Raw genomic sequence first — 26,171 nt, 5'->3', positions numbered from 1 at the left:
AGCTGAGGGAAGGAGGTTGTTGGCAAAATTTTGTGATACATGACCCCATCCATCCTCCCTTCAATATGGTGCAGTCGTCCTGTCCCCTTTGCAGAAAAGCACCCCCAAAGTATGATGTTTCCCCCACCATGCTTCATGGTTGAGACTGTGTTCTTGGGGTTGTACTCATCCTTCCTCCAAACACGGCGAGTGGAGTTGAAAACAAAAAGTTCTATTTTCGTCTCATCTGACCACATGAACTTCTCCCATGCCTCCTCTGGATCATACAGATGGTCTCAAACTTCAAACAGGCCTGGACATGTGCTTGCGGGAGCAGGGGACCTTTTGCGTGCCCTGCAGGATTTTAAAACCATGACGGCGTACTGTGTTGCTAACGGTAATATTTGAGACTGTGGTCCCAGTTCTATCCAGGATATTGACCCCAGGTCGACACCTGTAGTTCGGGGCCGAATCATGACCTTTCTCAGAATCATCCTTAACCCACGAGGCGAGATCTTGAATGAAGTCCCAGACCGAGGAAGAATGACAGTCATCTTGTATTTCTTCCATTTTCTAATAATTGTGCCAACAGTTGTTGCCTTCTCACCAAGCTGCTTGCCTATTATCCTGTAGCACAACCCAGCCTTGTGCAGATCTACAATCTTGCCCCTGGTGTCCTTAGACAGCTCTTTGGTCTTGGCCATGGTGGAGAGGTTGGAGTGTGATTGAATGTGTGGACAAGTGTCTTATATACAGGTAACGAGTTCAAACAGGTGCAATTAATACAGGTAATGAGAGGAGAATTCTTGCTAGTTGGTAGTTGATCAAATACTTATTTCATGCAATAAAATGCAATTTATGTAAAAATCCTACAATGTGATTTTCTTGTTTTTATTTTTAGATCCTTTCACAGGTGAAGTGTACCTACGATAAAATTACAGACCGCTCCATTCTTTGTAGTTTGGAAATCTTGCAAAACTGGCAGTGTATCAAATACTCATTTTCCCCACTATACATGTGTCCGTGTACTGTCCGTGTACTGTCCGTGTGACACATACCTGAAGAGAATACAGAATAGAAATTACAGATGTTTAGGTGCTAAAGATGTGCAAAGATAGACAGATATCCATGAGATATATAATAAATGCCTTGCTTGTGCAGTTAACTTTACATGTATTAACCAAATAAATAAATTAAAAAAAAAAAAAAAAAAACGAAGTGGAGTCCCTACCATTTTTGGTAACCAGCAAAGGTAAAGTAGACAGCCGAGAGTTGATATTACCAGACTGAGAAGGCACATAGTTATTGAGCCCTCTCCAGCCTAAAAATAGCAGCCCGCAGACGACCCGGAAGTGGCACATCACATGAGCTGCTCTAATTCTGGCACTTCGCGTTCACTCTTCCTGACTGCTTTGGTGCAGTGGCAATCAGGGTAATGGGGCTCGGGGTTGAAGTCCGCTGTGATTTGACTAAAAACACAGCTGGCATTAAGCCCTGTTGTTTTGAAAATCGTCAGGTGTCTATCAGTCACCCCCATTACTAACCCAGTAATCAAAAATAAAAACATACACAAAAAAATACTTACCGTATATACTTGTGTATAAGCCAAGTTTTTCAGCCCCCTCGGCTTATACACGAGTCATTGTCCCAGAAAGCCAGCAGGGGAGGGGGAGCGGTGGAGCAGCAGGTCACAGAGGCAGGACCTGGTGGCTATGGCTAAAGCCTGTGCCGCTGCTAAAGAGAAATGAATATTAATTTCTCTTATAGCGCGCACAGTGACACCCGTAGCCGCCGACTTCCAGAAGACATCCTACTCACCCTCCAGTGTGCCCTCACAGCATCTCGTTAGTGCCGGCTTCCAGTAGCTCTTCCTGTGCTGAGCGATGACATGGCACCGCTCCTTAAGGTAATTAATATGTACGCATCTCCACTCCCATAGCCGTGGAGAAAATATTCATTACCTTAATGAGCGGGCCACATGATCGCTCAGCACAGGAAAAGCAACTGGAAGTTGGCACCAACGAGATGCTGCGAGGGCACACTGGAGGGTGAGTAGGATATTTTGCTTTTTTTTGTAATAGGAAGCATGCGTACCAGGATGGGGGGAGCCATGCATACCAGGACAGGATGAGGGAGCCATGCATACCAGGACAAGACGGGGGGAGCCACACATACTAGGACAAGACGGGGGGAGCCACGCATACCAGGACAGCGATGGTGGGAGCCACGCATACCAGGACAGCGACGGGGGGAGCCACGCATACCATGACAGCGACGGGGGGAGCCACGCATAACAGGACAGCGACGGGGGAGCCACGCATACCAGGACAGCGATGGGGGGAGCCACGCATACCAGGACAGCGATGGGGGGGGAGCCACGCATACCAGGACAGCGATGGGGGGAGCCACGCATACCATGACAGAGATGGGGGGAGCCACGCATACCATGACAGCGACGGGGGGGGGGGGGGGGGGGCACGAATACCAGGACAGCGAAGGGGGGAGCCACGCATACCAGGACAGTGAGGGGTGAGCCACGCATACCAGGACAGCGACGGGGGGAGCCACGCATACCTTGACAGCGACGGGGGGAGCCACGCATACCTTGACAGCGACGGGGGGAGCCACGCATACCAGGACAGCAACGGGGGGAGCCACGCATACCATGACAGCGACGGGGGGAGCCACGCATACCATGACAGCGACGGGGGGAGCCACACATAACAGGACAGCGACAGGGGAGCCACGCATACCAGGACAGCGATGGGGGGAGCCACGCATACCATGACAGCTATGGGGGGAGCCATGCATACCATGACAGCGACGGGGGGAGCCACGCATACCAGGACAGCGAAGGGGGGAGCCACGCATACCAGGACAGCGACGGCGGGAGCCACGCATACCAGGACAGTGAGGGGGGAGCCACGCATACCAGGACAGCGACGGGGGGAGCCACGCATACCAGGACAGCGACGGGGGGAGCCACGCATACCAGGACAGCGACGGGGGGAGCCACGCATACCAGGACAGCGACAGGGGGAGCCACGCATACAAGGACAGCAACAGGGGGAGCCACGCATACCTTGACAGCGACGGGGGGAGCCACGCATACCAGGACAGCAACGGGGGGAGCCACGCATACCATGACAGCGACGGGGGGAGCCACGCATACCATGACAGCGACGGGGGGAGCCACGCATACCAGGACAGCGATGGGGGGAGCCACGCATACCAGGACAGCGATGGGGGGAGCCACGCATACCAGGACAGCGATGGGGGGAGCCACGCATACCATGACAGCTATGGGGGGAGCCACGCATACCATGACAGTGACGGGGGGAGCCACGAATACCAGGACAGCGAAGGGGGGAGCCACGCATACCAGGACAGCGACGGCGGGAGCCACGCATACCAGGACAGTGAGGGGGGAGCCACGCATACCAGGACAGCGACGGGGGGAGCCACGCATACCAGGACAGCGACGGGGGGAGCCACGCATACCAGGACAGCGACAGGGGGAGCCACGCATACAAGGACAGCAACAGGGGGAGCCACGCATACCAGGACAGCGACAAGGGAGAGCCACGCATACCAGGACAGCGACAGGGGGAGCTATGCATACCAGGAAAAGACAGGAGAGCCATGCATATCAGGACAGCGACGGATGGGAGCCACGCATACCAGGACAGGGATGAGGGGGCAATGCATACTCGGCTTATACTCGAGTCAATAAGCTTTCCAGTGTCCCTTGCCAAAATTAGGTGCCTCGGCTTATACTCGGTTCGGCTTATACTCAAGTATATATGGTAATTTAAATAAACACTCACTGACACTTTCCCTGGTTAACCACTTAAAAACAAAACCACTCACACTGGTCCGATGTAATACAGCGAATCCGATGCTGTCCAGTGAAGTCCATTGAATTCTCCATACGAAGCCTAATCCTGATCCTCAATAGGCTTTGCCAGCAGCCACTTCCGGTGGCTCTGAGCAGCGGTGACATCAGTAACGTTAACGCTCATCAGAATCGCTGGGTTCCACAGAATGCATAATGAGGCTCAATAGTCTTTGCACAGAGGACTCAAACTATGCTGTACTTGCATAGGAACCTTTTTTTTTACTAAAGTGGTGAACCAGGGAAAATGTAGGAAGTGTCTATTTACCCCCAACCCCCAACCTACTGTCTCCTTCTCCATAATCCTGCAGAATGTAAGCCCGCAAGGGCAGGGTCCTCGCCCCTCTGTATCTATAACTTGTATGTAACCCCTTCACATGTACAGCACCATGGAATCAATGGTGCTATATAAATAAATAATAATAATAATAATTTAGTGATGAGGGTGTCTGATAGACACCACTACATTAATAGCACAAGGGCTTAATGACAGCTGTGGTTTTGAACAATTCACAGCTGACATCAACCCCCCCAAGCCTCATTACCAACGCACCAGGGGATCGGGAAGAGTGAAGGCGAAGTGCCACAATTGGAGCATCTCATATGACGCTCCTCTTCTGGGGTGGCTGCTGGCTGGTATTTTTTTGGCTGGGAAGGGCCCAATAACCAGTGAACTTCCCAGCCTGATAGCATTAGCTCACAGCTGTCTGCTTTACCCTTGCAAGTTACCAAAAATTACACAATGTAATTTTTTTAATTTATTAGGTTAATACATGTACAATAATCCACGCACACGGCACTATTATGTACTCACTGATATCTATCTTTTTGCACATCTTTAACACCTACAAATCTATCTGTCATTTCTATTCTGGTACGTGTCACACTGACGGCAAACAAATGGCACACAGACGATACTCAAGTGCATGCGGTCAGCCTACAGAAAACTACACGGCTAGTAAAAACAGACAGTCTCAGTCATTTGAAGGGGGCCTTAATCTGATCACACTCCACCCTGGATGCACAGTCAGATGAGAAGTTTCCCGTTATACACAGCAAGCACTCATATAATACCCACCGGGAGCATTATTACCTCTAGGGCCGGGGGACACAGATTTAAATTTACCTTTATAAGGTGATTCTAGCACAGGAGCCGGTTTCTGGGCCAGAAATATTCTCTTGGCGTATTTACACAGAGCGCCACTCTTCTCATTTGGAACAATAAGCTGTCTTACAAAGCGCGTACGGTCCCGGATATCGTAATTCTGATCATATTTGCCAAGATTTAATATGTACTGAGTAAGCAATTTTGTCTGTCGGGAGAGAAAGAAGAAAAAAAAAAAAAAAAAAAAGGAAAAATCAGGGAGAAAGATGAAGTAGAAGAAGTGATTTATGATTATTGATAACCGCCAGTAAACACATTTAAAGAGGTAATAAAAATGAGGCGTAAGACAAACAAATGTCGCCCCGCAGGGAATACGCATTTCTGAAGCTGCAAATGGAAAATCCAAGCCAAAAGCACATGTCCTGTTCTAAGCTGGGAGGTGAATGCTAACTACGGCGAGGCAGCCATGTGCTAGATTATTAAACTGCTGAAGTGGAAAGAAAGGCATCATTAAAAAATAATCATATATGGCAAACCCTCTGAAGGGTCTGCGTGAGGATAATGAATGTGGAAATACAACTAAAAACATGGCACTCAAAACTTAATCGAGAAAATATGCAGGACATCAAAACATCAGCGGGTGTGAGGGGGCTGGCAAAGTGCTGCATCCGAGGTGAGCTTTATGAAGAGATAGTGTCCCTGGCACCACGAGGGTCCGCACACTCGCTCTCCACTCTCTTACTTTGCTCTGAATTACGGCCCATTAAAGGAGACACATGAATCACTGAACTGGATTACTGCAAATTATTTGCAGTGCATTTAGCTGTTACTTTTTCATAAAAGCGAGCTGCTGATGCCTTCTAAAAACCAAGATAAAAGAGCGCTTACAGCCGGCGGTAATACTGCTCATTTATTTATTTATGTAAGGTAACAGCTTGTTTTATGGCGGAATTCTCCATCATTTCTTAATTCAGCCATTGACTATGCTACATTAAAACTGCATCCAGATCATTTTTATAATGGCCTACAGCAAACCAAATTTTACCATTATCTTCTAAATTAGAGGCATCTGCGAGGCATAAATGTTTGTTAAAAATAGTCAGGAGGCATTCTGCGGCTAACTATGTGTATACAGCGCAAATAAAGACACCAATACCTCAACTAGCAGGCAGAGTGTGAAATGTGCTTACTTAGACTAATGAAGCAAATTCATAGACTTGGTGTACTCGACTGGAGAAGAAAAATGCCTTCAGCCGTTTTAGGAATTACTTGTAATCACGGCGGTATAGGCGAGGTCTCAGCCTGGAGACCCTCCACAGCTCGGCAGCATTAAGGGCTTTATAACACTGCCGCCAAGCTGACCCCCACATCCCACCAGCTCCCCAGCTACATAAGGGTGTGCTGGATCAGCTCTCACATTTTTCTGTGTTTTGTTTTTTTTCCACAGAATATTTCTATCAGAAATTCCCCTGATATATTCCTGTTTCATTTACCAAGTAGCTACACATCGGGTAATTTAGGGGGTCAGCCAGAGGGAAATCAAATTACCTGTGACCTCCTATAAAGCTACACACACAGGGCAGGAATCTCTCCCCGGAGGATTGGGACGTACGTTTGTTGCAAGTCAGCTGTACAATCCGCAGTGACGCATTTTGCTACACTCAAGTTGCTGAAATGCACAATGCGAAGAATAGACAGAGATTTATAAATCTGCACACCGTGTCCATTTACCTGCTGAAATACTCTGCAGCGGGCAAAGAAGATTTGGGACAACCTCATCAGCTTGGACACAACCAACCCAAAACATAAAGTCCAGTATTTAAACTTACACCCCTTCCTATGACCTGTGCCCATGTAGACTGCTTCAGAGGATGGATCCTACTGACAGATGCCCTTTAACTTATTATTCCAGGAAATCCACACATATGGTCAGGACCTGACCCCATCTTTTATATTGCAGCATCTAAGGACTGAAGTTAGTCTAAAAAAAATCCAAGAGATCAGTGTGAAAACTGCAAATTTTTTTTTTTTTTTTTTTTACAAAAAAAAGTAAGGATTAGGATATGAAAAAAATATATATTGACACAAACAAAAACTCGATTAAAATGATAGGTCAGTTTCCAATAAAACACCTACAAAAAGTAAAAAGGGCAATGCAATTCACTTGTAAACATAGGTCAGGACATAAGGGGGATAGGTTTCATTATAAAGAGTAACAATTAAATGCCACACCTAATTGCACCCAATGTATGTTTTGCAGACGAATGCCTCGTCACCCAGAGGTGGCTCATTAGTGAAATGCAGGAGTGACCCTAAACAATGTGTAAGTTCTTCTACCTGTAGTACTTCATAATAGCACCCCTATGCTTTACAATAATGTGTCACCTGTGGTTATCAAGCATTCTTCTGCAGAACACGTCGGTGCGGTGGGCCCTTAGGGGTGCGGTGGGCCCTCAGGGGTGCCATGGGCCCTCAGGGGTGCCGTGGGCCCTTAGGGGTGCCATTTGATTGTTACTCTCTTTATTAGCGCCACATATACCAGCCTTGCATGATGAGCCATGGTTACAAGGGAATCGCATTGGTCTTTTTTGACTACTGGCAAAAGTACTTCTATGTATGTTAAGGGCACTAAGTGGACACTCATTGGGGGGGGGGGAAATTTTTTTTATAACTCAGACCTATTCCTCACAGGCTAAATTATAACTTTGGGCATCTTCAGACTATTTAGTCTAACGTTCCTCTGCCTGTTAGCTGGCTTATTAAGTGACAAAAGTCGTGACAACATTTTAGTGCACAGCGTCACGCCCCTTTCCTAAACAGCAACACCCCACTGTCACCTGAACAAGAGTGTCTAAAACACATAATAAAGATGCTGAACGGAACGTAAGAAAGAATTTTAATGCAGATCTGCTACAGAAATGTTGGGCATTTAGCACAGTAATCTCCCGTTGTTTCAGTTTACGGATATATTGGATGATATGTGATCTTCATTCTTGTATATACACTTTGCTCGTTCACTTTATGCCGCTGTTCATCATCCGATGACTGAATAAAACTATTTTCACATAAAAAGGTCAGTGGTAAGTGTCGGTTTATGTTTTCACACCTCATAATCTGACCATATACTCAGATTTCATTGATGCGCTGGATTATCCAGTGTGTAATTGGGTGTCAAGTCGTGCCAGCGGTGTCCATTATTGCATTTCCGCCTATTTTACATGTGCTCACCTTTTCTGTTTTTTTGCTTGTTTTCCGCTTTAGGGGCGAAGTCGAGATGTTTTACCCCGATTCACATATTGCGCTTTTTTTTATTAAAAAAAAAGTTACAAGCTTTGGAGCAACTTCACTCCATTCCAGTTGCCTCTAGCGTATTTTTTGAGTAGGCAGGTTTGGCACAATTTTTGCGACTTTCGAAGCCAAAAGATGCAAAAATTCAGGGCCAATGCCTTTATGACAATGGCGGTAAGTAGGCACTGACCACATCTGTTTTCTCCTATATTTCCAGAGCCCTGGCTGGTGAAGGGCGTCCATCACTGGTTTTCAGTAATAACTCTACAAAGAGGTTTTTCAGCTGAAATCTAAAGTGATCATGAAGATGACAATTAGCAGCTTATATGGATGTTGTCACCATTTCCATCACTACTGAGTGACATACCTTCCCAGATACACAATGTAATTCCTTCATTCCTACATTAAGAACAGTAATGGCTCACAGCCTGGCACGAGAACTACTCGTGTCCTCTTACCATTGCCATAGGCTTACCTGCTTAGAATTAGTTAAGTACAGCTTTGCTGCAAGGTTTAATATCTGCAACTTTACAAGGTCGTCCTCGTTAGTGAAGCTTTTTGCAGTCTTCCTCAGTACATCAGGAGCAATTTTCGGCACTCGCTCACAATACTCTCCAATAAGCCACAGAATGCTGGCCCTTGCCATGGGAACCTGGAGGACAAAAAAATACCGTAATAGTCAAATAAAAGGATACATTTTAGATGGTCACAGTTTTGCTGTCCATAGAAGTCAATGCAATAAAAATATGCACAGATCAAGTTACAGGGGTTTGTTTGACAAATAATTAGATTAATTATATTAGGTGTTCGGAAAAACCCTATGGTCCACTAAGCCATGTTTCCTGCAAGAAACAAAACAAGTCAAATAATGTGTGAACCTTTCATTGAATTACATCTCCACTGAGAAATGACTGACAATGCAGACCAGAAGCCCGAGGCCGACCTACGGAGAAACGCTGGTGACTTGTCCATTTTTAAAGTTCCGTCAGATAAAATGCAGTAAAATAAGAGAAAGTGTGGCTCTAAAGTTACCAAACACAACAATATCTACATTCTGACTGGTTTTCATCATCTACAGTAGGTCTCTCCGTGAGCGCACATTGTCTAATAACACATAGTGCTAAACTCCGCGTGGGCCCAATTCTTCTTATATTTTGATCAGAGCTTTTTATTCATACAGATTGGTAAATATCTTGCACAGACACTGAGAAGGCCCCTACACCACCACTTTATCCATGACGTCAACAGGTTGACAATGATATCCATCCTACGTAAACGGGTAGCTGCACTCCATTCCACTACTGACAATCCCTTCTCAATCCAAATACATACCCCGAGGAAATTAACACTACTCATACATCCCTCCGATGCCTGCGCCATTCTAGCAATGTTGGCAATGCCTCTCCCAGAGTTTGCGTGACACTTATGTCAAGCAATCCCTGAGGCCAGTAAGCGCTGACTTCACTCTCCCCTCCTTTGGACGTATCACATACATCCACAGGAAGTTGAGATGCTGCTCTCATTTCCTCTGGATGCATGCGATTTGTCTGAAGATAGGGAGAGTGAAGTCAGCATTAATTGTCCACAGGGATAGCGTGACAATGTCACACAGTTCCCAGGAGAGACAGTGCTGACACTGCTGGAACAGCGCTGGGACCGCAGAAGAGATCCTCTAAAGAGATCTGGCCACAAAAAACAGCAATATGGCAGGACATAGTTTACAGTGCACATTCTCTGTAACCTGGACCTCACTAGGGCTATGTTTATACCACTGTATTTTATGGTTCTTTTGCGGTCCGTGAAATAAAAACAGACTTTCATCGGACCAATAGTTTCCAATTGGGCTGCTCAGTGGATCGCTTATGTTTGTTTTCTTTTCTTCAGAGTCCAATTGTCTGCATTAACAAATAAACGCAAGCACTTTTCATCCTATTCTGGATCAGACTCCGCTCTAAGTGCGCACATTAAAAAAAAAGTTTCTGTTCCCATAAGTATTAATTGGTTGGCATTACATTTTTACAGATACAATTCAATTATTTAACATAGAAAACTGTATTTGGTCTTGTAAATTGTAATAACTGTTGATATATAAAAATGGATGTCAGACAAATGATAATGGTTTTTTTTCTTTCTGCATGACAATTTGACATTTTTTTCTATACACTCGTATCCTAATCGGAAATAAAAGCTGTGCCATGGCTGATACCTATGGGCAACACCTATGGGCAACACCAACAGTCTTTTTTAATGTTTGGAAACAAAATAATAGTATGCTTCTGGAACAAACAAGGACAGTTTTTCTTCAAGACAGTTTTGACAAAGAAGGCATGGAATTGTATAAACACATTGTGTGGATTCATCCCACCACAGCATAAAATAATGCCTCAAAAAAACAAATTAAAGTAATTACAGTCTAACAGCACATTTACCGTATATTAATAGTGCAAAGGCTCAACACAGGCCGGTGCCACCTGTATGGGGATGAACGATTGTGAATGCGAGCTTTCAATCCGGACAGATTGCATATTGTGTCCCAGTTACTGGCTGCATAACAAAGTACAATAAGCAAAGGATGAGCGAGAAATAATGACATTTGAAGCATCAGTCAATTCTTTTCTTCTCCCCTGTCTTCTGGATTATCTCTTTTTTTTTTGTTTGTTTCTACAACTAAGATCAGCAATATAAAGCCTATAAAAGTCCACATGAAACTTCCACCGGATGCTCCAACAGCTTTGTCTACGTTAGTCGGGCCCTTTCAAGAGATCCATCGATATACTGACAAGATACAAATACTGAACTGAAAGCTCAGCCTTAAAGGGTGATCCCAAAACTGTAAATTATTTCCTAATTGATCACCTACCAACCGCCATGGTCCATCCGCTGGGACCACAAAAGATCTCGATAATGGAGTTCTCAAACCCTAGAACCAGGCTCTAAAACCTGAGAACCATATATGCAGGTGAAACTAAAACACACCGCAGTTGGCGTCAAAGTGTAATGTTCATCCGGAGGATCAAACCATCCTGCTAATGTGTTTTGGTTGCACCTGATGTTTTCCCTAAATTCCCGATGGGGGTCTGGGATTCCCTCCGTTGGAGTGCATATTCTGCAGTTCTTCAGCGGTTTTTATTACTTAAAATAATCTACTCCTTCTCCATCTCTTTACTGCAAATACCAGTCATGAATGGAGCAGAAGTGCAAATAAATGCTCCATCTCCACTCCATGAAACGTCTAGGGGATGGCCAGAAATAGTTTCGCTCTACTTCAGCTTTCTCCGGCAGAACAACGAACAGGTTCTGCACAGCCTGGTTTCCAAAGGTCAAGAGCCCCAATTCTCGTGATTACTGATGGTTCCAGTTAATGAATTCCCCAAAGATTATTAAGTTAGACCTGATGGATAGGGATAATGTGAATAACCCTTTCAATCAATTTAGAGGTTTTTTTGTTGGTTTTATTCCAAGAAGCCTAAAATGTTGAGCAGATAAATGTCAGAAAGTCGGTAACAGACTAACAGGGTGAGCGCCATGTACAGAAATCCCCATGCTTACACACCTTGGCTGATATCAGTTTATTAATGGATGTCTGAGGAAGGCTCTGTATTCACTTGGGCACAGAAATCAAGAGCCGCTGCGGGCAACGTGTAATTACACGGTAATGATGTCCTCTATGTGCTCAGTGGGAAACAAGTCTGGAAACACTGCAAGCCATGGTAGCACCTTTAGAAAGGTGATGGTCGGCACTCCAGGTCATAGGTGGTGCTCTATAGGGTGGATATTAAGACAATACTGCATGGAAGATCACGACACTACTTAGTTGTAGTCAAGAATATGATTATTGTTCTTTCATTATATCAAGTTCAAGGGTACCACAGGGGGCTGTCAGCTTCTCTGCCGAGCGTCCACATCACTGCTACTATACGGCCTTTATCCAGGTCCAGGAGAAATGAAACGTTGGTCATCTTGTAAATTGTGGTACATTTGAACATAGGTGGTGCTGTGCTCTTTCGTGCATTATGGTAGCACGTTTTAGTCACGCAGGTGCTCACAAGTAGCATCAACAATATGCAGTCTGGAGTTTTCGTGGGGTAGGGGAAAGACTCCTGGGACAGTTTAGAGAAATGACCACACCACTAGCGCCACAACGGACCCATTTTTTACTGAAAGTGAAATTGAATGTCACATTCCAAGCAAAGTATCAAATAGTGTCCTCACAAACCATCAGAAGGTTGTGCACGGCATTGGCCTATGAACAAGACGTCAAAGCTACAGGAGTTCCACTGACCTCACTCTATTGCCCTCAAAGGCTATCATGGTGCAGAGCAAGACCGCAATGGAGGCTGGAATGGAGGTCTAACTTTTTCAGCAAAAAAGTCCCACTTTTGTCTTGCAATCTTAGCCAGAGCTTGGCTGGAGACCAAGTTGGTAATGCCATGAGCAGGTCTCGTGAGGAAACGTCACACAAGTTATACTCCAGGGATTATGGTGATGGGGGGTTTACTATATGGTAGTTGGACCCCTGAAGTCTTTATTCCACGTACACCAACATTACATTGATTTGGTAGTGGAACCAGTGATAAAGCAATTTCACCAAAGTGTCCCAGGAACTGTTTCCGCACACAACAATGCCAGGCTTCATGTTTGCCGTGCTACTGTAAATAGCCTTCCTGTCCTAAACGTGCTACCATGGCCTGCAGGGTCACTCAGATTTGTCTCCCATCGAGCACATCTGGGAACTCCTTGGACTGCAATTCCGAAGAAAGCTGCCAGCAGTGCATGTTGATGATTTGCGTCCTTAAAGGGGTTGTGTCAGGATCAAAAATATATTTTAAATCAACAAATCTTGTAATAAAAATAAACTCCACAATTGGATGTGTTTAAAAGAAATGACCCTATTCTAAGATAATCATATAAATGTGCCCCAGGGTAATGGCTGTGTCCGACCGTGCAGGAACAGGTTGGATATACCACAGCTCCGGGGTAGGGAAGGAACCAAAAGAGTATACAGACATTACAGCATGGGGATCACAGCTGATTCTTTCTTTGAGATAAAATATAGTTTAAAAACAGACAGCCATATGCTTTATTCGCAAAAAGAATCAGCTGTGATCCCGTGCTGTAATGTCTGTAAATTCTTTTGCTTCCTACCTTGCCCAGGAGTACGATCAGACCATGTTCCTGCACGGTCAGACACAGCCATTACACAGTACACAGCAGGGGCACATTTATAAGATTATCTCAGCACAGGAGCATTTTATTTAAAACACATCCAATTCTGGAACGTATTATTATTATTCCAAGATCTATTGATTAAAATATACTTTTGTTCATGGCACAACTCCTTTAAGAGCCTTCAGTACAACAAAGCATTTCTCAGACAACTATTAATAACCTCACAGCCAAGCCGTGGAAGTGCGGGGATTTCTGCACATGGCGCTCATTCTTGATGCTGAATGAATTGAGTTAACAGAAAAAAAGGGAATGTCTTTGGGGATATATTTTTGACAAAATCACAGAAAAAAACCCAGTGTTTGCTGAATATAAAAAATACCTTTTATTGATTAAATTTAAAATTCTTAATCAGTGCACTACTCAAACCATCACCATACAAAATCATACAATAGAAAAAGCCAGGGCAGTGCCTAGCCCTGCACTCCACTGTATGCACCCTACCTACCAGCGGAGGTTGGCACCCTATTACCTGCGCAAGAGGCTCCTGCGCTCACCGTCGGCTATCCCTTCTACCCCTGTTAGGCCCTAAGGGATGGGATAGAACAGTAATTATCAGTCAAACGGTGTACCAAACGATGTGGTTGGGGTCTTAATTTTTGTAAACAAGGGGCAAACAATAGGCTATCCCTGTTTTGACCCTACCTATCAGCGGAGGTTGGCACCCTATTACCACACTTAGCGCAGAAGACTTGCTGGAGAACACCATTCAAGGACATTGCCGGGTATGAATGTCTCATGGACACTAAGTCGTAACATTACAGAAGTTTGCTTGATAGAAAGAAATAATCAATATAATTTTTACAAAAATGTGAAGATTTTTATAATCATAAATATGATTCCTCATATAGAATAGTGTCATCAACCTGTCGTGCCCTAGACGTAGAAAGAAAATGCACAAGCCGCCTTGAAGGTACTTCTATAGTGAACACATAATACCCTTAGATAGCTGCCCGTATTTCCTACTGAGTATAGCCGGCAATAAGAGCAGAGTAAGTCCACTCCTGGCTCGTCAATGTTCAAGGTTTAGGTTAAAAGAAAAATTAAAAATACAAACGAGGGTCCATTGCTTCCATTACTTCCCAGCTTAATGTGGCCGTACACCGAGAGCCGGCGGAGGTCTCGTGTGCAGCACAAGCATTTAACAAGCAGTTAAGTGCACTTTCTTAACTCAGACGCATCAGCGGTATTTGCAGTCTTGTTATCTTGTCTATATTAACCGAAGCCAGGACGGACAACTGCACATCCACAAGTAGCCACAGAAGCGAATATAAAAAGGAAATTGTACAAATTATGTATTGCAAAGGGAGCCACTTAAGGAACAATGCCGGTCTCACAAGCTTCCCTTTACACCAGAACGGCTGCCACTAAAAGCACCGCTCGCCTCCATTTAATCCATTTTAAAAGAAGAATGAACATCGGTAAATTAGAGTAAATAGCTGGGTTATAAACAGACGTACACACAGCGCCAAGGTTTGGTCCAGCGCAGAAAGCCAGATAATCAAACAGTCTGCAAACTTTTATCAAGTGTCCAACATGCATCAGAGCACAGCGGAAACAACGGATGATTCATGTGCTGAACTGTACGGCCTCCTCTGCGCTACAACAATCACCGACGTGGGTAATTGTGCAGATTCTAAATAATAGCAAAGTCTAATAAATGTGTTTTGGTGTATGACCTCAACTGACCACAAAGCCTGGAGAGATGACCGTTAGAGAGGAACGGTCACCAAGTAAAAAGTGGCCAATTTGTGCTCTTAGTTTATACCCATTATACCCACTGCTTTCCTGAGTATTCAACAAGGAAGAATATATTCAATGAAATGTCAACAAATCCTTGATGCAAACATAACACCATCTGCAAAAAAGCTGAAAAGAAGATGGCTTCTACAAATAGATAATGATCCTAAACTAGTCAAAATCCACAATAGGCTACCTCAAAAGGGGCAAGCCAAAGATTGACAATGGCCCTCACAGTTCCCTCATCTGAACATTATTGAAAATTTGTGGCTAGACCTCAAAATAGCTGTGCATGCAAGGCGACCCAGGGATCTCACAGAGCTGAAGAAGAATTTTCCAAGGAGGATGATAATCCCTAAAACAAGAATTGAAAGACTTGGCTGGCTACAAAAAGCATTTACAAACAGTGATACTTTCAAAAGGGGTGCTAACAGGTACTAACCATGCAGGGTGCCTAAAACTTTGCATTGGCCCATTTTCCATTTTTAAAATGCAAGGGTATGTGCACACGATGCGGAAAACGCTGCAGTGTTTCCACAGCTGCGGGTCCGCAGCAGTTTCCCATGAGTTTACATTACAATGTAAACCTATGGGAAACAAAAAACGCTGTGCACATGCTGCGGAAAAAAATGCGGGGAAACACAGGTTTACATTCCGCAGCATGTCAATTCTTTCTGCGGATTCCGCAGCGGTTTTACAGCTGCTCCAATAGAAAACCACAGTTGTAAAACCGCAGTGAAATCCGCAGAAAAAACGCGGTAAATCCGCAATAAATCTGCAGCAAAAATGCAGCGTTTTTGCCCTGCAGATTTATCAAATCCATGGCGGAAAAATCCGCAGTGGATCATTCTACGTGTGCACATAGCCTAAAAAATGAAAACATCTTCAACTTTCTTAACTGCTCACAATAACAGTAATTTTGATCAGTGGTGCCCAAACTTTTACATGCCACTGTATGATTATGAGGGCTTGTTTTTTGCGGGACGAGTTGTACTTTTGAATAACACCATTAATTCTGCCACAGAGTACTAGAAAATGTACTCTATGTGTTTCTTATTTACCATGTTCAATATACGGCATCACTGACCTGGCAACATGATTACCGGGTAATCCGCACGCATACGTAGACACCAAACATATATAGTTTTGTTTGTTTGTTGTATTTAAAATTCAGAAATTTGTAAAAATAAAAAAAAAAATAAAACAATTTGCTTTTGTCACCATTTTCCAAGACTTGTAACATTCTCACTTTTCGGGATATGGGTCTGGGCGCTGGGTGATTTTTTGAGCTGACCTTTTTAATCGTTACCATATTAACGTAGAGACGATATTTTGATAACCATCATAGAATTGTATTGCAATGTTGAGGTGACAAAAAAACAAACAAAAAAACATAATTCTGGCGGTTTTATTTTATTTTTTTCACATTACGCTGTCCACCCATTGGACATTTCTGAGAGCGGCGATACTAGATGTGTATTTTAATTTTTGTTTCATTTTTAATGGGGCAAAAGGGGGAATGGTGATTTGAACTTGTGCTTTTTAATTTTAATAGTTTTTAAAACTTTTTTTTTTTTTACACTGTTTTTCATAGTCCCAAAGGAAACTTGAAGCTGCGATTGTTCGATCACCTGTGCTACACAGAGCAGTTATTCAGCTCTGCTACGTAAAGCAAATATCACAATCACCCATTACACCGGCCACAGGCAAGTTTCCACAGGAGAGTCGTGATGACAGGCATGGCAGTCGTTAGCAGACCCCCGGATATCTTGACAACCTATCGATCACGTGACGGGCAGAATCAATGATGCATTTCCCGCCTGCGTGTGTTAAATGCAGCTGTCAGTGATTCAGTGTTTAACACCCAGTCAGATCCACCAACCGTTGGTAGAGGCACATGATGGATGATTAAATCAGCCATCAAGTGCGGGGAAAAATGGGGGCTCAGTGTGTGAGCTCGCATCAAAGGCAGGGACACTGCCTATTACCAAAATGTACATCATGGGTCGTGAAAGGGTTAAAAGTCGGCATTGTGGGTCCAGAGATATGAGCCTTTTGTATTTAGTTGCCCACTCTGCTAATTTTTATGCTCTTTATTAAGTGGGTGTTGCTCATAGGCTGTCCAATATGCAGAGGATTCTAAATACAAGCCCCCGAGAATCCCAGTGGATTGCGCCCTAGTGAAGATAAAAAATACCGTAAATAAATAGCAGCATATTGGACATACTTAATAAACCCATATCTCGAATGGTGTATCGGACTATAAACAAAAAAAAAATACTTAAAAGGAGCAGGAGGAATAAAATAAGAGCAAAACCCGGACACTTCTGACCTGGTGACGGGACCTTTTTAAAGAAGGCTGTACATCTGCATTTGCCTGGCTTTGACCAACACATAGGGGCAGGTGTTTATCTGTGCTTTTAGGATCTGCGGGTGAGTTATGGGCTCATATACTTATTGCTGGACTGCAGTGCAAGAGGAGTTGAAGGTGGTGGCTTTAGTCTATACTGGGAACACATGCTGCCTGGTTCCTTTTTGAAAGGGAATTTGTCACCAAGTTTTTACTACCTCATCTGAGAGCAGCATAATGTAGGGGCAGAGACCCTGATTTCAGCCATGTGTCACTTACTGGGCTTGTGTTGAACTTTCACAAAAAGACTTTGCTGCAGATCTATCAGTTCCCCTAATGCTGAGCTGTGTATAACCCCGCTCACACCACTGATTGACAGGATTTTGTGTATCCTGTGCATAAGCAGAAAGCTGAAAATAAGTGGTGAGGGCGGGGTTATACAGTGCTCATAAATATGGAGGGCTACATAGCAACAGATTTACTAGTCCTCCAGTGAATCTCCTGCTGATTAAATGATTTTTATCAAAACTACAGCAAGCAACCCAGTAAGTGACATCACTGGAATCAGGATCTCTGCCTTTACAATACACTTTCAAATTAGGTGTCAAAAACCCACCATAATGCATGCATATCTGAACATTGCTATGAATATCTATGGATTCACTTCATCTCCTGTGTGGTGAAGCCCCCGTACACACAGAGATGTCGACTGAACAATTGTTCGACGTACCACATCCTCTCCCAACTCACCCGTCCACTGGAACCTTTATGAGAGAACTGCTGCCACATGGAAAACAAAAGAATTGGTTGGCCATTAAGAGTTTTAGGTTTTTGTCTTCCCCATCCACCCCTCCCCCCGACATCATCAGTCGGAAGGGTGGGGAGTTAGGAATCCCTCACACCCATTAAACTGCCCGACAATCCCATTGATACATATTTCTGAAATTCAGGATCCAGTAGATCTATTCCGATGTAGTAACATACTCCAGGGATGTGGAAGTGAGATCACAGACCATAATTCACTTGTAGCCATCTTAGTCTCTTCTCCTATCCAAACATTAAATAATTTCAGTTACTAAAAAGACGGCCAGCGTCCATAATTAACAAGCTTTATTGTGAAAAATACAATAAATACTTTGATTACAAAATGATTATCCATATATAATAAAAATAACATGTATGACACAGGAAGATAAAGTATCACAGGCTCCTGCACTCCCTGAGAAAGCGAATGCGAAACACGCACTGGAGTGTGACGTGGTGGAGTAGCGAAACCACCATCCATTATTTTTGTTTGTTTGTTTTTAGAACTTGTCCGATGGCATTGACCTTTGTCATTGTTCTATTAGGTCCGGATGTCTGTATCAATCATATAACAGGACCATCACAGGCTGACTGCACACAGTACTGCCCTTTTTTTATGGGCAGCCTCGTTGTTTTCTCTTTTTGCTGTTCCTCAGCCTTCCTAATACGCCAATTCATATTCTTGTGTCTGTTTCTTACGTGTTGTTTGTATTCAGTGTGAATAATCAATTTGTAATCAATACAGCATTTACAGTATTTTTACACATTGGTGTGACACTTGAGATTTATTACGGACAGCGTTTTTTTTTTTCTTGGTAATTGCATTTAGAGGGCTCATACTAACAGTATGATGTGATACTCCGCATGGGCAGAAAGGAATTTAAATTACAACTTCATTGCGAGCTATAACAATTGTGTCACCATCATTGGTGTCACAGATCAACATCTTGTCATGGAGAAAAGAAAATAAATAACATCCCCAAATAATCTTTTTTTTTTTAATTCGTTTATTAACCACAAAATGAAAATATACAATATACACATTTATACTCATTATTGTTACATACAATATAGAACATGTACATTATATGCACTGGTGAGTATAAAGCAGAATGTGCATTCTTAGTTATATCCAAAATGGTATTTACAATCTATGGGATTTCCAAAAGACAACAATTTGTGTATATCATTATTCTCACATGTGGACACAAAGTCTCCAACACACCACTACAAAGAAGTATTTAGAAAGATAACAAATTTTATTAAATATACAATCAATAAAATATGACATCACACAAATGCAAAGTAAGAGGAAAAGGAATATTCACCAGTGTATATTGCACAGAATTAAAAAGAGAGGAATGTCCATATGGGCTGAGGGATAGTGTAGTTCACAAGGCAATACTGACATACCAGCATTAATAGGTCTGGCCCAACTGGCCATAAAGTGCATAGTGCAAACGCATGGATAAATTAATAAATAGATGTACAGTATAGTAGCCACTACATACCCATCAGGTACGCCCGTCCTCAAAATCTCAAGCACCCCGACGCGCGTTTCGCGTTTCCGCTTTCTCAAGGGGAGAAAATATGCATATATATATGCCCCTATACTTGCATGAATATGTTTATGGACATTTTTGTATTTGTAATTTGTGTATATCGAATCATTTACTTCATGTGAACCATGTAAACGGAAACATGGAGCCATGAGAATTTAAAGTTCTTAAGCTACAACTACAACTATAATAACTACCATTCCGCCGCTTGATATAAAGCATTGTATTTTCCTTTGTGCGATATCTTGATAGATCTAACTATTTACACTGATGCCAATTAACTATGAATTTATAGAAAAACTACATTAGGAGGTAACATTATATGCAGACTGGAGAAAATAAATCATAAAAACTATCAAATAGATAATGCAGCACAATTACAACCCCATTGCATATATGGACTCTATACAGGACTAACTGCAAAGTTAATAAAGACTAAAACAAAGCACCAGAAAGCAGTTTTGTAGTTAAAATGTGAATAGAATTTAATATATTTATTATTCAATACAGAACAGGTAAAAGGCACAGCAGGACAGGTCATACAGTAAAGCAGCACACATGGAAAGCATGGGCAATTAACGGCGCAGGAGTTAATCTAGGAGAGAGATAACATAAGTCCCCAATCGTAATCATGCGATTCCATCAAGATCAATACACATCACAGCAGGCAATAGGCTAACTAGAGATCATGTAAGCTGACGCAGAAGTAAGGACAAATAAGCACCAAAGGGGGAATGATAATAGACATACCGTCAATGCCAACTCCAGACACCGCGCCATCCACAGCCCACCTCGACGCGCGTTTTGGAAAGATTCCTTCCTCAGGGGGCGTGAATTTATAGAGTAAGGTGAGAGGAATTACACCTGTCCCAGATTATATCAAATTTACCTGGACATCCTCTATTCTGATATAATGTACGTTCGTATGGGATGATAGAGTTCACCAGTTCAATCCAGGCTCTGAGGGAAGGACATGAACCCCCATCCACCGTAATGCCAGTACCTTCCGTGCCATAAAAAGTGTCTCCCACAGAAAAATCCAGACATAATGATCCCAAGTCTCCTCATCCCATATTTTGGGTCTAGTTTTCCCCATATAAAGGAAGTGATTTGGGAGTTTAGGTTTGTAAAGACGGATTTAGGTACCGCTCATTCGCTATGTTTAAGGCAATAACTAAGCTTAGGGAGAAGTATCATTTTAATTAGGTTGATACGGCCCGCAACTGACAATGGAAGTTTGCTCCAGGACGCAAATTTAGATTTATCTAGTTCTAACAATGGATAAATATTAAGGTGTGAGTCAGAGTTGCTGTATTGGGACATGTAGATACCTAAATATTTAAAATCGGATACAATAGGTAACGAGGAGAGATTTTCAAGGCCTGGCAATGGGGTACGAGAGAGAGGCAACAGAGCAGATTTGTCCCAGTTTATATATAGACCGAAGTATTTACTGAATTTATCTATAGTGGCAATTACCTGTGACAATGTTTCCTCCGCCTTGTCCATAAATATTACCATGTCGTCAGCATATAAACCGATGGTATCCTCACAACCCGCTATATCTATACCCTTAATGTCAGGGGAAGATCTTATACGTATTGCCAATGCCTCTATCGCTGGAGCAAAAACAGCTGGAGAGGGGGGGCCACCCCTGACGGGTCCCCCTATATAAAGAGAAGGACTCAGAAACTGAGTTATTTGCAATTAACCGGGCTTTAGGTTTCATGTATAGTATACTGATCCATTTCAAAAATGTATCCCCAAAACCATACCTCTGTAAGCATGCTGACAGAAAGGGCCACTCAAGAGAATCAAAGGCTTTGGCAACGTCCAGTGATGCTAATGCCCAGTTGTTGTCTGACACTAAAGAACTATATTGAATTATCGACTGGACTCGCCTGATATTAATGGAGGTGCTCTTACCGGGCATAAAGCCAGTTTGATCTGGGTGGATGAGATCCAATATAATTGAATTCAGTCTAATGGCCAGGACTTTAATGAAGATTTTGTAGTCTACATTGACCAGGGATATGGGGCGATAAGATCCGCATTCCAAAGGGTCCTTCCCCTCCTTTTTTAAGTATGATAATATTTGCCTCATAAAAAGTTTCTGGCATACATCCTGAAATACCTTCAATAAAAGTGGCGCTAGTATATCCCGATATCTCTTATATAACTCAATGGGAAACCCATCCGGACCAGAAGCCTTCCCAGAGGCCATGTCCATCATTGCATACTCTATCTCCTCCAATGTAAACTCAGCATCCATAAAGGCCCGCTGGGTAGGACTCAATGTGGGAAATGTTATATCTGATAGATAATCTAAACATTCTAAAATATCGAGGCCGCTTTTGGACTTATACAACGATTTATAATAGTCATAAAAACAGTGGAGTATTTCTTCGGTCGTAGATACGAATAAGGCTTCTTTCACACTTCCATCGGTACGGGGCCGTCGCTATGCGTCAGCGCAACGTACTGACGGACGTTGTGAAAATTCGGCACAACGTGGGCAGCGGATGCAGTTTTTCAACGCATCCGCTGCCCATTGTAAAGTCCCGGGGAGGAGGGAGCAGAGTTCCGGCCGCGCATGCGTGGTAGGAAATGGCGGACCCGACATACGAAAAAACGTTCCCTTGAATGTTTTTTTCGTGACGGTTCGCAAAAACACGACGCATCCAGTGCACAACGGACGCGACGTATGGCGATACGTCACGATCCGTCGGCAATACAAGTCTATGGGAAAAAAAAAACAAAACATACAAATAACTTGTGCATCTGGATAGTTTAATGCAATACTCATTACCATCCAGAGGATTGATGTGTTAGCCAGGGGAGAGTTGTAGATACATAAAATAACATATTCACGAGAATTAATTAGTGCGTATACAAAAACAAAATGACCCTCAGAGTCCTTACGGGCCTCCCATCTAACATCTCTATGTACCAGCAACGACACCCCCGTCGAATAGCTAGTATGGAACGCATGAATATACCATTGTACCCATGGTTTCTGCATGCACCGGGCCGTATCTCTGGCCAGGTGCGTCTCCACCAAAGCCACAATGTGGGGGCGATGGGGTCTAATCTGTGAAAATACCTTAATATTCTTCTGAGGGGATTTAATACCTTGTACATTCCAGGTCATACATACTAATTCAGATCCCATGCTTACTCATCTAGATATGGTATACATTATTTCTCAGGTAAAGATCAAAGATGGCACACAGAAAATGAGAATGCTGTTGGCAGCAGTTTCTACATAGATAACAGATAAAACCAATATAAAAGAAAAAATGGAACAAGAACCAAACAATATAGGAGCAATGTCCTGTGCTCCTATTATCAAAGACGTAATGGGATACCCTCGCTGGATTGAGCGTTCGGTATTGTTGGTAATCTGGACGCCCCCAGAGAGAGCTCTGCATATTAAGTTATTAGAAGACTTCTACTTGACTGGATGCATTTTAGGATTCCTTTGCTCTAGACACCCCACGAGATCGTAGCCATTCAGCTGCCTTCGCTGGATCCGTGAAAAATATAGAAGAGCCCTCATGAACAACTCGGAGTCGAGCTGGATAGATCATTCAGTATATAATGTTATTGTCTCTGAGTTGTTTCTTGATCTCCATGAACCTAGCCTGCTGTTTCTGAAGTTCTATAGAGAAATGTGGAAAAATCGAGATTGTAGCATTGTTAAATTTAATGGGGCTTTTTTGCCGTGCCAATCGTAGAATGACATCTTTGTCCTTGCAATTAAGGATACGTGCCAGGAAAGGTCTAGGCGGGGCCCCGGGAGGGAGAGGTTTTGTGGGACCTCGGTGAGCTCTTTCCACAGCAAACGTTGAAGAGAATTCATCTCCCAGAGAAGATTTAAGCCAGCCCTCTAAAAATTTCTCAGGTTGTTGACCCTCTGAGCGTTCCGGCAGACCAATAATTCGGATATTATTTTGGTGTAGTTTATTCTCTAGGTCATCTGCTTTTTGTTTCCAGGCGTTTATAGAGCCAGCTACTTTTGTCAACTTGGCCTCCATGGGCGTAATGGTATCTCCTACATGGGATACCCTTGTCTCCACCTCCGTAATACGCCCTTTCATAGCCTGCATATCTTGCCAAAGGCGTCCCACTTCAGTATGTACATCCTCTATTTTTTCGATAAGGGACGTTCAGGTTAGGGATAAGGCCTGCATTAATTGTTCAGACGCCTGTTTAAGAGTCAGTTCTTCCTGTTCACTCCCCTCACTACTATCAGAGACGGTTTTTTTCGTTGTACTTGTGAGGGATTATTTCTAAGAGACCGTACACTATCAGAGGGATCAACTCTGGCAAACTCTTAATTTATCGGCAGGCCCCGATCCTTTGGAGCGATGCATGACTAGCAGTAATGTGGCACAGCAGGATGGTTAGAATTATATTTATAAGTGTTCCATATGGACACAGCAGGGCTATTATAGAGTACGTATATCCGCAGGATGCAGGGAGTTATAGATGTGGCAACCCTGGGTTTCCACCTGAGTATTGTGCACCAGGAAGGACTCACGGCGCCCACAGTGGTAGCAGCAAGGAGGGGGGGTCCAAGAGCCCTCCAAAGTAATAGCACTGACCGGACAAGTGTCTTTATTAAAAGGGGAGCGGAGGGCCCAATTTTCCAGAGCACACACCACGCGTCCCCTCAGTATGCTCAGAGTGTGTGCTCACTCACCCAAACAGCACTGCAAGGATGATAGATGGCGTCGCGTCTCCTCCTGTCAGAGCGCGCACATTGAAAATGGCCGCCGCTCCACACAGACGCCGCCACCGCCTACTCCCGATGCACCGGAGTTCTGCAACACCTACCGCAGGTGCAAGAAGTCACCCGGAGTCCAAGGTCCAAGTCCAAGTCAGCGCCGCGCTTCCTCCCAACAGAGCGCGTCCTCTTGGAAATGGCCGCCTCCTCACAAGGATCCAGTTGTTTGTCCAGGCCTCTTCAGCCCCCGGCGCCTCCCGATCTTCACAGAGCCTTGCCACAGGAGCCAAAAGCCACCCGGAGCCTAGGGGGCTCAGCAATATTAAATATTTCACCGTCCCTGGGGGTCTTTAGTGCAGGATAGTATCAGGATTCCAGGAGCTCTCTCGCAATGCATCCTCTCTCCTCAGCTACATAGCCACGCCCCCCCCAAATAATCATCTTTATTTATTTCCGAGGGGAATAGGGGGGATGGGAAGGAACACATAGAAGGTGTAACGTCCTCTTTAATCCAGCCCGTATATAGAATATCTAAATTTATCAAGTATTTTTATGACAAACTACATGGAATAAAGATTGAAAAATAATTGCAAACATTCACAAAGTCATGGAAAACTAAGCATATATATCCTACAATGTCCTTAGTGAAGTATAAACACTGCTCATTTTCATCGCTCTGATATATTTTTTTTTTTATTCAAACAAGAAAGCTATTCATCACAAAGTCTGCATTTAATGAGCCATTTGCTGCTGTGGCAATATTTGGGAAATTATAATTTAGACTCATCTTAATAACTAATCTAACATGAATAATGTGTTTGGGAAGTCAAGTCTGCATCGGAATTTTATTTATAATTTTTATTTTTTATTTATTTTTAGAGAGAATACCTCCCATTTTATTAAACGGTCATAATTAAAACTTTGAAACTAAAGAGTTATAGTAAAATAATTTCTCAGCTAGAACAAAGCCTGGCAAAGCTTGAAATGTTTACACTTGTGTACATATTAATTGCAGATCAGGTTTGTAATTGCTCCAGATTAATAAGTGCGCTGCTGTACAGTACGATCACTCAACGGACAACAAAGTATATGAAGCGTGAAGGTAAAAGACGCTGCGTCCATGTCATGCATTATTGCCTGTACCCTTCAGCAAACACGCTATTTGGGTACTAGAGGCGCCGCTTTTCTTAGGGTAAAGGATCTAGTAAACACATGTAAGCGATCAGCCAGTCATATGGCAAAATGGCGCCCACTGGACTTGTGCCAACTACATGTAAGTAACTTATCGGAATGGTTTTTCTTTTTACAGGACAGTAATGGCCAAATGTGGTTTTAATGTAGATAACCTGGTTTTAATGTTTAAAGGGACTCTGTCACCTGAATTTGGCGGGCTCTGTTTACGGTCCGATGGGCGGTGTTTTCTGTTCTTTCATGCACCCCTTCCTTTCCCGCTGGCCGCAATATTGTCTTGAACGTGAGTTGGTTTCCTCCGTAGA

General features: G+C 43.5%; 1 protein-coding gene across 2 annotated transcripts in view; it reads right to left on the bottom strand.

The window, feature by feature from the left end:
• AP3B1 (adaptor related protein complex 3 subunit beta 1) overlaps positions 1 to 26,171 on the bottom strand; it is a 298,487-nt gene that overhangs the window by 133,982 nt on the left and 138,334 nt on the right. For both annotated transcript variants that reach the window (XM_077287054.1, XM_077287063.1), the window contains exons 15-16: positions 8,743 to 8,919; positions 5,001 to 5,187 (exon numbers count right to left, since the gene is read on the bottom strand). In XM_077287054.1, coding sequence (XP_077143169.1) covers positions 5,001 to 5,187; positions 8,743 to 8,919 — 364 coding nt within the window. The remainder of the gene's footprint in view (positions 1 to 5,000; positions 5,188 to 8,742; positions 8,920 to 26,171) is intronic.

The sequence above is a fragment of the Ranitomeya variabilis genome, chromosome 1 (assembly GCF_051348905.1).
Source record: "Ranitomeya variabilis isolate aRanVar5 chromosome 1, aRanVar5.hap1, whole genome shotgun sequence".
Taxonomy (NCBI): Eukaryota; Metazoa; Chordata; class Amphibia; order Anura; family Dendrobatidae; genus Ranitomeya; species Ranitomeya variabilis.
The sequence above is the reverse complement of the archived record's forward strand: the minus strand, read 5'-3'. Positions and strand labels throughout refer to the sequence as shown.